This window comes from Lynx canadensis, chromosome C1 (genome assembly GCF_007474595.2).
Source record: "Lynx canadensis isolate LIC74 chromosome C1, mLynCan4.pri.v2, whole genome shotgun sequence".
NCBI classification, from domain to species: domain Eukaryota; kingdom Metazoa; phylum Chordata; class Mammalia; order Carnivora; family Felidae; genus Lynx; species Lynx canadensis.
In genome coordinates, this window is record NC_044310.1 from 78,676,706 (window position 1) to 78,690,533 (window position 13,828).

Genomic DNA, 13,828 nt, shown 5'->3' on the forward strand with positions numbered 1-13,828 from the left:
CTGTAAGTTGGAGGGAAGAAAAAAAATCTTTGACAGTAAATGCTCTAATAAGAAAAAAAGTTAAAAAGCAAATATATTCGTTGGTATTGAAGTGTTAGGGAATTGTTACATTAAAATGCACAGATGTTGGACCCAAAACCTGATTTAGTTGAAACGTGATATTGAATGGCATTTTAGAATTTACCCAAATTGTCTGTACCCTTTTTTCCTTCACCATCCTGTAGGAGGCTAGAGATGTTGAAAAGATAGAGCAGAATGGGGACCTGATCCACTGACTTTTGTATGGGAGAGTCTTCTCACTTAAGCAGAAACAAATTTGTGCAAACGAAAGGGGAAAAAAGAAACATTTTCTCTGCGATGACATAGCGTCTCATTTAATTTCGTGGCACAGTTTCTTACAATAAGGTGAGGGTTTTCTTTTTAATCTTCCTCCTTACATCTGAGAAATTTTGAGTGGGAAGTAAATTTACCAAACTATTTTGGCTCAATGAAAGGAAAGAAGGGCAATTAGGGAGTCATCATTTATTCACCGAACATACTGAACTTCTGCAAGTGCCTTACAGTCCTGAACATAATACACAGGACTCCTAACCTTTTGGAGCTTGGGATGTGGTCAGAATTCTAGAAGGGTAATGAGAGAGAGATGCTACAATGACAAAGGTAAATGGGATTTGAAAGAAGAATGTAATTTTAAGATGCAGAAAGATCTACAGGAGTAGTAAAGATTTTAAAGCCTTAGTTTTTATTATATTAGTTACTAATATATACTTTGAAGCAATGATTTTATGTATTAATTATTAATAACAAAATGTGGCCTTTAGTTATGATTTTTTATTTGCAAAGGTTATTTAGTAGAGAATTTCACAACTCCAGAGATCGTCATCAGTTGAAGAAAGAAAAGCTTTTCTTCATGTATTTCTATGAGTTAACTTGCTAAATGCCATTTTGATCCTTATGGTTGTGATGTGACTGTGTGTGTTTTTTAAACCTTATAACCATTTTAAATAGGAGAAGGAGTTAAACTTTACTTGGTAATAAATTGCTTTTAAGAAAATATGAATGATTATAATGATACCATTTTTATCAGGTTTCTGGACCTTGTAACTTGAGCATGTAAGTTCAAACAGCTCATATTGAAATTGATTTATAATAAGTTAGAAATTGCAGTGCAACATAGTTAAAAGGTCTTTGGATACTGATGACTTCGGTTCAAATCTTGTTTCTACCATTGACAGTTTGTATGACCTTGAGTAAATTATTTAATTTGTCATATTCTTAGTTCATCTTTAACGTAGAATAAAAGTACTTAATGCACACAATTGTTAGAAAGATTAAATGTGCTTGGAGAAGGGGGACTAGAATAACTAGACTCTGTATATAATAAAAAATTGACTCACTGAAATTCTATTGAACTTTCCATTTGCATGGCTTTACAGTGCAGAGAAATTCCTTGTTACTGGGGTTTTGTTTTGTTTTAAATTACTATGAAAGATTGCACATCATTTGAGAAAATAGAAAAATAATGAGTTAAATTCTATTATTGTGAGAGTATTTTGACTGACACCACAGATTCTTTCCATCAAGGTACAAGAAATTCATTTCATTTTTTAAGAAATGGAATCTAGTTCATCAGACTACTGTAATAAAGACCATGAAGAAGAAAGTTTGCTTGCAAATGTTGCTTCTTTAAGACATGAACTGAAGATAACAGAATGGAGTTTACAGAGTTTAGGGGAAGAGTTATCCAGGTAAGTAAGTAAAATCATATGTAGACTTTAGAATATGACTTTATGAATGTAAAATGTATGAATTTCATTATTATATATTTTGTTTCTAATACATATTTAGAATAGGAAATAGTTTTTCTGTAATTTTTAAAAAATATTTATTTTTGAGAGAGAGAGAGAGAGACAGAGCAAGAGCAGGGGAGGGGCAGAGAGAGAGGGAGACACAGAATCTGAAGCAGGCTCCAGGCTCTGAGTTGTCAGCACAGAGCCTGACACAGGTCTGGAACTCACAGATTGCGAGAGCATGACCTGAGCCGAAGTCGGACGCTTAACCGACTGAGCCACCCAGGCACCCCAATTTTCTGTAATTTTTAATGTAACCCTTGGTTTAAGGAAAAAGTAGAAATATTAGGGAAGTGTTTGTACATTAAGTTGACACTTTTACTGTATTAGGACTCAGTATAAAATATATGTTTCGGGGTTAATCTTTTATTATTTTGACTCTTTTTTTGAATCTTAAGTAATTCTAGCGTATAGTCTCTAGACTACACAGATTGTTAGTTTAAAACTAATTACACTTTATTAAGAAATTTAGTTGTGACATTGCCTTAAGTTCAGAACTAAATGTGATTTCCAGCAGCACTTCAGGTGCTTTTCTGTTTTCTTATTTGATGTATAGAAATTGGAGTGACTACTTAAATCATCTAGGAATTAAAATGTATTTTTCTTTTTTCTCTAGTGTTAGTCCAAGTGAAAATTCTGATTATACCTCTAATCTCTCAAGGTCTGAAAAACTCATCCTGGAAGATCTTTCTCTGCCTAACCAGCTTGGACTTTTGAATCACACACCTTATAAAACAGTTTGTAAAATGCCCAGTGGCCGTACTGATTTTCAAAAAAAAACAAGAGATAAGGTTATTGTTTTTAGACCTGTCTACATAAAAGTAGTTTTGGTTTTAGATCTGTCTACTTAAAATACTTTGAGTTTTTTCTTTAAATGTCTTATGTTTTCCATAGTCTTTTATCATCATGCTTAAGACTCATTGAATTTAAATGTTATGGTTCTTTTTGTGTCCTAACAAGAAAATAGTTGCTTTGGTGTGTTGCTCTGTTTTTAAACTTCTATATTTATTACCTTTTTGCAATTAAATGGCTTGCTTTCCTAAGTAAATTGTAACTCCTGTGATTTTTGGCACTATCCCATGTACGGAATAGGTAATCAGTTATTTATTCAGTGGTTAAGGTATATTTACCATATTTAGCCTGAATCAGGTGCTATATGATAACATGGCATTGTTCTTTTCATTATCCCTGAATTTTGTGGATGCTCTTCGACATCTTTACTAGTCTGGAACTCTCTCTCTCTCTCCATATTTCGTATTCAATCATATTGTCCATCTCACTGTGTTTACCTTTCTTCCTTACTCAACCCTTTAATCTCCCTTTCCACTCTCTTCCTATGCTCTATTGCCTCACTGCCAGCATGCATATATAGATACAGTTGCATATGCACTTCATCATCTTTTCGAATAAAAATTTGTCTTCCCACTTCAGAAAGCTAACAATTGAGATGTTTTTTCTTTTTTTTTTAAGTTTATTTAGATATTTTGAGAGAGAGAGAACATGCACACGCACAAGTGGGGGAGAGGCAGAGAGAGAGGGAAAGAGAAAGAATCCTAAGCAGGCTCCACACTGTCAGCGTGGAGCCCCATGTGGGGCTCAAACTCATGAACCGTGAGATCATGACCTGAGCTGAAATCAAAAGTCAGATGTTTAACTGACTGAGCTACCCAGTGTGCCCCAAGAGGTCTTCTTTTTGTAAGGGAGCTACTTAATGAAGCAGTGTGAGCCAGCAATTTAGAAAATAAATTCAAATTCCATGTCTACAAAGATTATGTAATTCTGGGGGCAAAAAAATTTTTTTTTTTACATTCTGGAAAATTGACCTCTATCCTAACTCAAATTGCTGATCAGTTTTGTTACATATATGCTTTATTTGAAATCATTGTGTTTTACCTTAAGCAAAATCAAAAGACAGATGATAAATTGGAGGGGGAAAATATTGGTAATGCCTGTTAAAGACAAAGGGGTAATCTCTTTAATATGGGAAGAGCTTCTAGAAAGAAGAAAAGATAAACAACCCAATAGAAAAATGGGCAATAGATATGTGTGAAAAAGGAAATTAAAATGATCTTCAAACAAATAAAAAGGTATTCATTCTCATTCATAATAAAAGGAATTCACAGTGAAACTATACTTAGGTACCAGTTCTTAACCTATCAGATTGTTAAAACATCCAGATGTTTGATACCGTATTTTGTGGTGAAATTAGAAGGAGATAGGTGTTCTCATACATTGCTGGTAGGAATGCAAAATGATATAGCCCCTGTGGAGGGGCATTCGGTAATGTTTCCCAAAATCACAAATACATTTACTCTTGATGTGGAAATCCCATTTCTAGAAAAATACCTGACAGGTATGCATGCATAAATACAAAATGAAACATTGTTTGTTATAACAGAAGATTAGAAATACCTCAAGTGTCCAGTAATAGGAGATTAGTTGAATAAACATGCAATGGAAACTGCAGCTGAGTTGGGGGAGAGAATAAAAGAATAGGACTTTCCAACTATATTGATTGTGGAGAGATTGGCAGGATATATAGTTTAAAAAATGCAAGGTACAGAATGACATAATTAGAATGCTAGATTTTGCCTAAGTCAGTGTGGGAGTGGGTAATTTGTATTGCTTGCAAATGAATGTGGAAACACTAGAAGACTGGGCTTAGTTAAGACCATAACTTAATAACTCTGTAGTTAATAACTGTATAAGCAGTTCCCTATTTTTTTTTTTTTTTTTGCTGTGTGATTGGTGTTTTATAAATAAGAAACTTATAAAAATGGTTACCTATCTACTAAAAATGGGAATGAGGCTTCTGTATGTTTTGTATAGTTTTGACTTTTGAATTGCATAAGTATATTACTTTTTCAAAAAAAATTATGTCTTGAAAACCTCAACCTTCTAGAAAATTAATTTATTATAAAATATATATTTAAAAGTATAATAAAAATTTGTGTATAGTTTACTTTTTTATTTTTATTTTTTTAATTTATTTTTTATTTCAGAGGGAGAGAGCACAAGGTGGGAGAAGGGCAGAGGGAGAGAGAGAATTTTAAGCAGGCTCCATGCTCGGTCTAGCGCCCAAAACAGGGCTCAATCCCATGACCCTGGGATCATGACCCTAGCCGAAATGAAGAGTTGGTTTAAAGAATTTATCCATTATCCATTTTATTGTTGACAGTCATTTGGTTTTTTTCCATTTATTGTCTCTTATGGGGAAATTTAGTATGAATATTTTTATATTTTCAGGTGTAAAAACAATTTTTTTAATGTTTATTTATTTTTGAGAGAGACAGACTGTGAGTAGGGGAGGAGCAGAGACAGAGGGAGACACAGAATCCAAAGCAGGCTCCAGGCTCTGAGGTGTCAGCACAAAGCCTGACGCAGGGCTGGAACTCAAGAGCAGTGAGATCATGACCTGAGCCGAAGTCGGCCACTTAACCTACTGAGCCACCCAGGCGCCCCCCGCTGCAAAAGTTTTAAATTTATACCCAGGGGTAATATTGTTGAGTTTTAGTATGTTGAACCTTACTGGTAATACTAAGAACTTTCCCAAAGTGTACCATTGTTTTCTAAACTATACTTATTTATGTACGTGTTCACCACAGTGGAGGAGAGCGCTTACTGTCCCACACGTCCTCGACCACACTTACTAAACATCTTAACTCATTTTCTGAGCTATGTAGACATTTTACTGATAATTGTTTACAGTTTTCCATTAATTACATATAATGAAATAATGCAACACAGCTTGCTCTTTTTCATTTTTCAGATGTCTTTTTCATCTACTTCCATGGATCAGGAGATCAGAAGTCTTCGAGAAAAACTTAACAAACTTAGGCAACAAAATGCTTGTTTGGTCTCACAGAATCATTCTTTAATGACTAAAATGGAATCTGTCCACTTTGAATTAACACAGTCAAGAGCAAAAGTATGTTTCTTGAAGTGTGACTATGCAAGTAGAAATTAACTGGAATCATTTTAAGATTTATAATTGGAAAAATATTCCATGTTTTGCCTTAATGTGTTATGTATAATAACTTTTGTTATGATAATATAGTATCAACATGTTATGAAATCAATTTTATATGAATTTAATATCTGAAAATGATTTAGGGTAGCTTGTATAGTGTGTACATTTACAGAAGTCATAGCTTCTTAAAATCTTAAGATTATCAATTTATGTAGTTTTATTTCTTGTATGAAGGAAATACAACTTATTTATCTTCCTTTGTATTTTTTATTTAAAAAATTTTATTTATTTTTAAATGTTTATTTATTTTTATTTTTATTATTTTTTATATTAAATATAATTTATTGTTGGATTGGTTTCCATACAACACCCAGTGCTCATCCCAACAGGTGCTCTCCTCAATGCCCATCACCACTTTCCCTCTCCCCAACCATCAAGCCTCCGTTTGTTCTCAGTATCTAAGAGTCTCTTATGGTTTCTTCCCTCCCTCTCTGTAACTTTTTTTTCCTCCCTTCCCCTCCCCCATGGTTCTCTGTTAAGTTTCTCAGGATCCACATATGAGTGAAAACATATGGTAACTGTCTTTTCTGCCTGACTTACTTCACTTAGCATAATACCCTCCAGTTCCATCCACGTTGCTGCAAATGGCCAGATTTCATTCTTTCTCATTTCCAAGTAGTAGTCCATTGTATAGATAAAACACATCTTTATCCATTCGTCAGTTGATGGACATTTGGGCTCTTTCCATAATTTGGCTATTGTTGAAAGCGCTGCTATAAACATTGGGGTACAAGTGCCCCTATGCATTAGCACTCCTTTATCCCTTGGGTAAATTCCTAGCAATGCTATTGCTGGGTCATAGGGTAGATCTATTTTTAATTTTTTGAGGAACCTCCACACTGTTTTCCAGAGCAGCTGCACCAGTTTGCATTCCCACCAACAGTGCAAGAGGGTTCCCGTTTTTCCCCATCCTCTTCAGCATCTGTAGTCTCCTGATTTGTTCATTTTAGCCACTCGGACTGGCATGAGGTGGTATCTTAGTATGGTTTTGATTTGTGTTTCCCTGATGAGGAGTGACATTGAGCATCTTTTCATGTGTCTTTGGGCCATCTGGATGTCTTCTTTAGAAAAGTGTCTATTCATGTTTTCTGCCCATTTCTTCACTGGATTATTTGTTTTTCGGGTGTGGAGTTTGGTGAGTTCTTTACAGATTTTGGATACTAGGCCTTTATCCGATATGTCATTTGCAAATATCTTTTCCCATTCTGTCGGTTGCCTTTTAGCTTTGTTGACTGTTTCCTTTGCAGTGCAGAAGTTTTTATCTTGATGAGGTCCCAGTAGTTCATTTTTGTTTTTAATTCCCTTGCCTTTGGAGATGAGTCAAGTAAGAAATTCCTGCGGCTGAGGTCAGAGAAGTTTTTTCCTGCTTTCTCCTTTAGGGTTTTGATGGTTTCCTGTCTCACATTCAGATCCTTTATCCATTTTGAGTTTATTTTTGTGAATAGTGTAAGAAAGTAGTCTAGTTTCATTTTTCTGCATGTTGCTGTCCAGTTCTCCCAGCACCATTTGTTAAAGAGACTATCTTTTTTCCATTGGATACTCTTTCCAGCTTTGTCAAAGATTAGTTGGCCATACATTTGTTGGTCCAATTCTGTGGTCTCTATTCCATTCCATTGGTCTATGTGTCCGTTTTTGTGACAATACTGTGCTGTCTTGATGATTACAGCTTTGTAGCAGAAACTAAAATCTGGGATTGTGATGCCTCCTGTTTTGGTTTTCTTGTTCAGTATTACTTTGGCTATTCGGGGTCTTTTGTGGTTCCATACAAATCTTAGGATTGCTTGTTCTAGCTTTGAGAGGAGTGCTGGTGCAATTTTGATTGGGATTGCATTGAATGTGTAGATTACTTTGGGTAGTATAGACATTTTAACAATATTCTTCCAATCCATGAGCATGGAATGTGTTTCCATTTCTTTGTGTCTTCTTCAATTTCCTTCATAAGCTTTCTATAGTTTTCAGCATACATATATTTTAAATCTTTGGCTAGGTTTATTCCTACGCATTTTATGGTTCTTGATGCAATTGTGAATGGGATCCGTTTCTTGATTTCTCTTTCTTTTGCTTCATTATTGGTGTATAAAAATGCAACTGATTTCTGTACATTGATTTTGTGCCCTGCAACTTTGCTGAATTCATGTATCAGTTCTAGCAGACTTTTGGTGGAGTCTGTTGGATTTTCCATGTAGAATATCATGTCGTCTGCAAATAGTGAAAGTTTGACTTCATCTTTGCCACTTTTGATGCCTTTGATTTCATTTTGTTGTCTGACTGCTGATGCTAGGACTTCCAACACTATGTTAAACAACAGCAGTGAGGGTGGAAATCCCTGTCGTGTTCCTGGTCTCAGGGCGAAAGCTCTCGGTTTTTCCCCATTGAGGATGATTTAGCTGTTGTCATATATGGCTTTTATGATGTTTAGATTTGTTCCTTCTATCCTGAGTTCCTTGAGGGTTTTTATTAAGAAAGGATGCTGTATTTTGTCAACTGCTTTTTCTGCATCTATTGACAGGATTGTATGGTTCTTATCCTTTCTTTTATTAATGTGATATATCACACTGATTGATTTGCAAATATTGAACCAGCCCTGCAGCCCAGAAATGAATCCCACTTGATCATGCTTAATGATTGTTTTCGTATGCTGTTGAATTCGACTTGCTAGTATCTTGTTGAGAATTTTTGCATCCATGTTCATCAGGGATATTGGCCTGTAATTCTCCTTTTTTGTGGGGTCTCTGTCTAGTTTAGGAATCGACGTCATGCTGGCTTCATAGAATGAGTCCAGAAGTTTTCCTTCCATTTCTGTTTTTTGGAACAGCTTGAGAAGGATAGGTATTAACTCTGCTTTAAATGTCTGGTAGAATTCTCCTGGGAAGCCATCTGGTCCAGGATTATTTGTTGGGAGATTTTTGATAACTGATTTCAATTTCTTAGCTGATTATGGGTCTGTTCAAATTTTCCATTTCTTTCCGTTTGAGTTTTGGAAGTATGTGGGAGTTTAGGAATTTGTCCATTTCTTCCAGGTTGTCCATTTTGTTGGCATGTAATTTTTCATAGTATTCCCTGATAATTGCTTGTATTTCTGAGGGATTGGTTGTAATAATTCCATTTTCATTCATGATTTTATCTCTTTGGGTCCTCTCTCTTTTCTTTCTGAGAAGCCTGGCTAGAGGTTTATCAATTTTGTTTATTTTTTCAAAAAACCAACTCTTGGTTTCATTTATCTGCTCTACTGTTTTTTGTTTTGTTTTGTTTTTGTTTTTTGGGGGGGTTCTAGGTTTATTTCTGTTCTGATCTTTATTATTTCTCTTCTTCTGCTGGGTTTGGGGTGTCTTTGCTGTTTTGCTTCTAGTTCCTTTAGGTGTGCTGTTAGAATTTGTATTTGGGATTTTTCTTGTTTCTTGAGATAGGCCTGGATTGCAATGTATTTTCCTCTCAGGACTGCCTTTGCTGCATCCCAAGGTGTTTGGATTGTTGTATTTTCATTTTCATTTATTTCCATATATTTTTAAATTTCTTCTCTAATTGCCTGGTTGACCAGTTTATTCTTTAGTAGGGTGTTCTTTAACCTCCATGCTTTTGGAGGTTTTCCAGACTTTTTCCTGTGGTTGATTTCAAGTTTCATAGCATTGTGGTCTGAAAGTGTGCATGGTATGATCTCAATTCTTTTATACTTATTAAGGGCTGTTTTGTGACCCAGTATGTGATCTGTCTTAGAATGTTCTGCATGTACTTGAGAAGAAAGTATATTCTGTTGTTTAGGGATGCAGAGTTCTAAATATCTGTCAGGTTAATCTGGTCCAATGTATCATTCAGGGCCATTGTTTCTTTACTGATTCTCTGTCCAGATGATCTATCCATTGTTGTAAGTGGAATATTAAAGTCCGCTGCAATTACACATTCTTATCAATAAGGTTGCTTATGTTTGTGAGTAATTGTTTTATATATTTGGGTGCTGCTGAATTTGGTGCATAGACATTTATAATTGTTAGCTCTTCCTAATGGATAGACACTGTAATTATATATTGCCCTTCATCTCTTGTTACAGCCTTTAATTTAAAGTCTAGTTTGCCTGATATAAGTATGGCTACTCCAGCTTTCTTTTGACTTCCAGTAGCATGATAGATAGTTCTCCATCTCCTCACTTTCAATCTGAAGATGTCCTCAGGTCTAAAATCAGTCTCTTGTAGACAGCAAATAGATGGGTCTTGTTTTTTTATCCATTCTGATACTCTATGTCTTTTGGTTGGAGCTTTTAGTCCATTTACATTTAGTGTTATTATTGAAAGATATGGGTTTAGTGTCATTGTGTTATCTGTAGGTTTCATGTTTGTAGTGATGTCTCTGGTACTTTGTGGTCCTTGCAACATTTCACTCACAGAGTCCCCCTTAGAATCTCTTGTAGGGCTGGTTTAGTGGTAATGAATTCCTTAAGTTTTGTTTGTTTGGGAAAACCTTTATCTCTCCTATTCTGAATGACAGACTTGCTGGATAAAGGATTCTCGGCTGCATATTTTTCCTGTTCATCACATTGAAGATTTCATACCATTCCTTTCTGGCCTGCCAAGTTTCAGTAGATAGGTCTGCTACTACCCTTATGTTCTACCTTTGTATGTTAAGGCCCATTTACACCTATCTGCTTTTCTTCCTTCTGTTCTCTTTTATTTTTCCTATTAGGTGAATATTGGATTACCTCAATTGGTCCTCTGAATCTTTTAAGGTTTTTTTTTCATGTTTTCCATCTCCTTGTCTTCTTATGATACTTTTCAAATTTCCTCAAAGCTATCATCTACACCTTTATTGAATCTTACTTTAGCTGTCAGATTTTTTTTTTTCATTTTCCAGAGCTTTTCCATATTCTCTTAATCTTTTTTTTTGGGAGGGGGGGTTGGAAGAATATCCTGATGCAGTATCTTCACTTAGCTTTCTTAAGATTTAATGTGTGTTTCTATGTGTGTGTGCATACTTGCCTTGCTTGCTGCCAGTTGCCTTTTTCTTTTGTTATGGCCTTTGACTTTTTACGTTAGAAGCCCTTTTTTCAGATGTTCATGTTTTACCTTTTTATATTTAAGAGAAAGGCACTTAAATGCGCTTTGGAAGCTCTCTGTACAAAGGTGAAGTTTATTGTCCAATGCACTTCATATGTTGGTGATGCCTGGGGAGGTGGATCTTTTCTAGGGAGATACCCAGCCTCTTTTGCCCAAAATCAGTATGTGAGGCCTTTTTCTTTGGAGCTGTTGAATTTTTCCAGCAAAGAATCCTTTGATTTCCCACCTGTGGGATAGCCCTAAATGAGATGATGTAGGAAGTTGGAAACTGTTTTATGTCAACCAGCTTGTTTATAACTACTTCATCCCTGCTCATCGTTCTACATAGTCCTAAACCTTTCCTGTTCAGTTTCTTAGATAATAAATTTTCTCTCTTCCTGGTAGGCTATCACTGGACTGTTGGTGTTTTGAAAGGAATGGGAAAAGGAGGGTTGACTTACCAGCACATTTTTAGCTGTATTCTGGGTTTTCTTTCCTGGACCTCATGCTTCCTTTTTTCAGGGATAATTAGGTCCCTTATTGATATTCTTTCCAGACACCATTTAGGTTGTAGATTCCCACCCTGCTATATTCTTTTTATCTTCCAGGTTGTAGGATTACTTTGCTTTTTGTATCTTCTAAGTTTTCTCTAGTAAGATGTATTCTAAAATTAGGTCTTAAATTGTAAAATGGTTCAGTAGGTATTTTCTTATTTACTTGTTTATAATTTTATCTTTTATATTGAATTTTCTGTTTATGTGAAATTTATCTTCCTGGTTGGTTTCAGTAGAGATTCTTTATTCCCCCCCAAATAGTTAATTATCTTGGGATATTAAGTTGAGGGTAATGGCTGGAGCTTACATGCTGATACTGGCTTGTGATGATGACACGCCCATGTAAATGTTGATCAAAGGAAGAGATAGGGTGAGCTTCACATTTGATCGATGATTGGGGCTTTATATTGAACACCCTCGCAAACAGAAAAAGACACAAAGGATCAAGTAGATTATTTTGTGAAAGAAAATGTGCTAAAAGTTACTTTTTTGTTCTAGGTTTCTATGCTTGAATCTGTTCAACAACAGGCAGCCAGTGTGCCTATCTTGGAAGAACACATTATAAATTTGGAAGCAGAAGTTTCAGCCCAAGATAAAGTTTTGAGGTAAATATACTTTTTATGGCTTTAAAGTTTTTACTTCCTACTTGTGCTTTTTGATATATCTTGTGAAATCTTGTTCCCCACCCCATAAATTTCTAGTGGCTTAGAGACTATCTTAGGACCTGTGGAATCTGTTCTGTGGTCCATCATAACTCCTCTTGGCTCCAAGATGCATGTGTTTTACGGGGGCTAAAAAAAGACATAAAATGAGCTGAGATGCTTATTTACATGCTTTTATTGAATATGCACTAATTCATTTCTTGCCCTATATAGTAGTATATACTGGTGCTTCAATGGGAATTTAAGAATAAAATACAAGGAATCAGGCACTTTATAATTTATCCCCTTTTGCTTTGAATAAAATGAGAAATATATGCATAGTAAATAGCACATCATTCCATTTTGATGATTCCCAAAGTGTAGTTCTGGGACCAGCAGTATTAGCATCTTCTGGGAAGTTGTTAGAATTGTAGATCTCAGGTTCTGTCTCAAACTTACTGAATCACAAACTGAGAGGTGGGATCCAGTAATATGTGTTTTAGTAAGTCCTGCAGGTTATTCTGATGTACACTAAAGTCATCTTTTGTGACCATCAGAATTTTGTAATTTTCCTTGTATCACATGATGTTGTAATTTTATTCCTAGATATTTTATATTTTTGGTTGTTGTGAATTTGTTCATGTTCTGTTAATTGATGGTATATAGGAAGGCTGTTGCTCTTTGTGTAATATAATTATTTTGTAATTGGACTAGTTGTCATATTATTTTACCCTAATAATTTTGCATTTTGATTCTCCTGGATTTTTCAGGCAGCTAATAATATTGGCAGAAAAAGAAAATATTGTCTTTCCTTTTCAAAATTTCTATTTAGTACTTTTTCATTTTTCTTTTAGTAACTATCAGAAAAATCATTGGATATAGTGGTAATAATAGTCATTCTTACCTAATTTTTGAACTGTATGGTTATGCTTCTAGTATCTGACTGTATATGTATCATTTTATTCCTTGTAAAAACTCTTAGTTGATAAGTGATAAATATGCCTTTTCTCTATTTCTTACTAAATCTTGGTTTCTCTTACCTTGCTAATTTAAGCTGATAGAATTCCTAATGTTGAGCTATCTTGCATAACTGGAATAATCTCTTTAATAGCCTTTAAAAAATATTTTCCTTTATTTTATAGACAGGCAGAAGATAAATTAGAGCAGAGCCAGAAAATGGTGATTGAAAAGGAGCAGAGTTTGCAGAAGTCCCAAGAGGAATGTATAAAGTTAAAGGTAGACTTACTTGAACAAAGTAAACAAGGAAAGAGGTATGTGTTTTAAAGCAGATAATTGTTTTTGTAGGGGGAAAAAGAATATATTACCTTTTTTAAATTGTAGCTAATTTTTATTATCTGCTTTTAAATTATTTATTTATTTTTGAGAGTGAGAGAGTGAGCAGGAGAGGGGCAGGAGGAGAGAGAGAGAGAGAGAGAGAGAGAGAATCCCAGGCAGGTTCTGCGCTGTCAGCACAGAGCCCGATGCAGGGCTGAAACTCACAACCTGCGAGATCATGACCTGAGCAGAAATTGAGAGTCGGATGCTTAACTGACTGAGCCACCTAGGCACCCCTGTAGCTAATTTTTAAAATGAAAATATTTCAGAAACTTAGCAGTAGAAAAATTTAATGTTCTTTTTGTCTGTTAATAGTTTTTCATTTTCCATTAAAAATTTCATGTTGCTGGCATTCTGGATTGGGATTAGAAGTCTGATAATGATTATCAATGTA

The 13,828-nt window shown here is 35.0% G+C and overlaps 1 protein-coding gene across 2 annotated transcripts in view; it reads left to right on the forward strand.

The window, feature by feature from the left end:
- The first annotated feature begins 240 nt into the window (after positions 1 to 240).
- The window catches only part of CCDC18 (coiled-coil domain containing 18), a 115,798-nt gene continuing 102,210 nt past the window's right edge, over positions 241 to 13,828 (forward strand). The window contains exons 1-6 of one of the 2 annotated variants that reach the window (XM_030326761.1): positions 241 to 405; positions 1,585 to 1,748; positions 2,467 to 2,641; positions 5,620 to 5,778; positions 11,957 to 12,063; positions 13,242 to 13,370. In XM_030326761.1, the coding sequence (XP_030182621.1) occupies positions 1,615 to 1,748; positions 2,467 to 2,641; positions 5,620 to 5,778; positions 11,957 to 12,063; positions 13,242 to 13,370 (704 nt within the window). In that variant the 5' untranslated portion in view covers positions 241 to 405; positions 1,585 to 1,614. The remainder of the gene's footprint in view (positions 406 to 1,584; positions 1,749 to 2,466; positions 2,642 to 5,619; positions 5,779 to 11,956; positions 12,064 to 13,241; positions 13,371 to 13,828) is intronic. The other variant, XM_030326762.2, reaches the window with a different exon arrangement.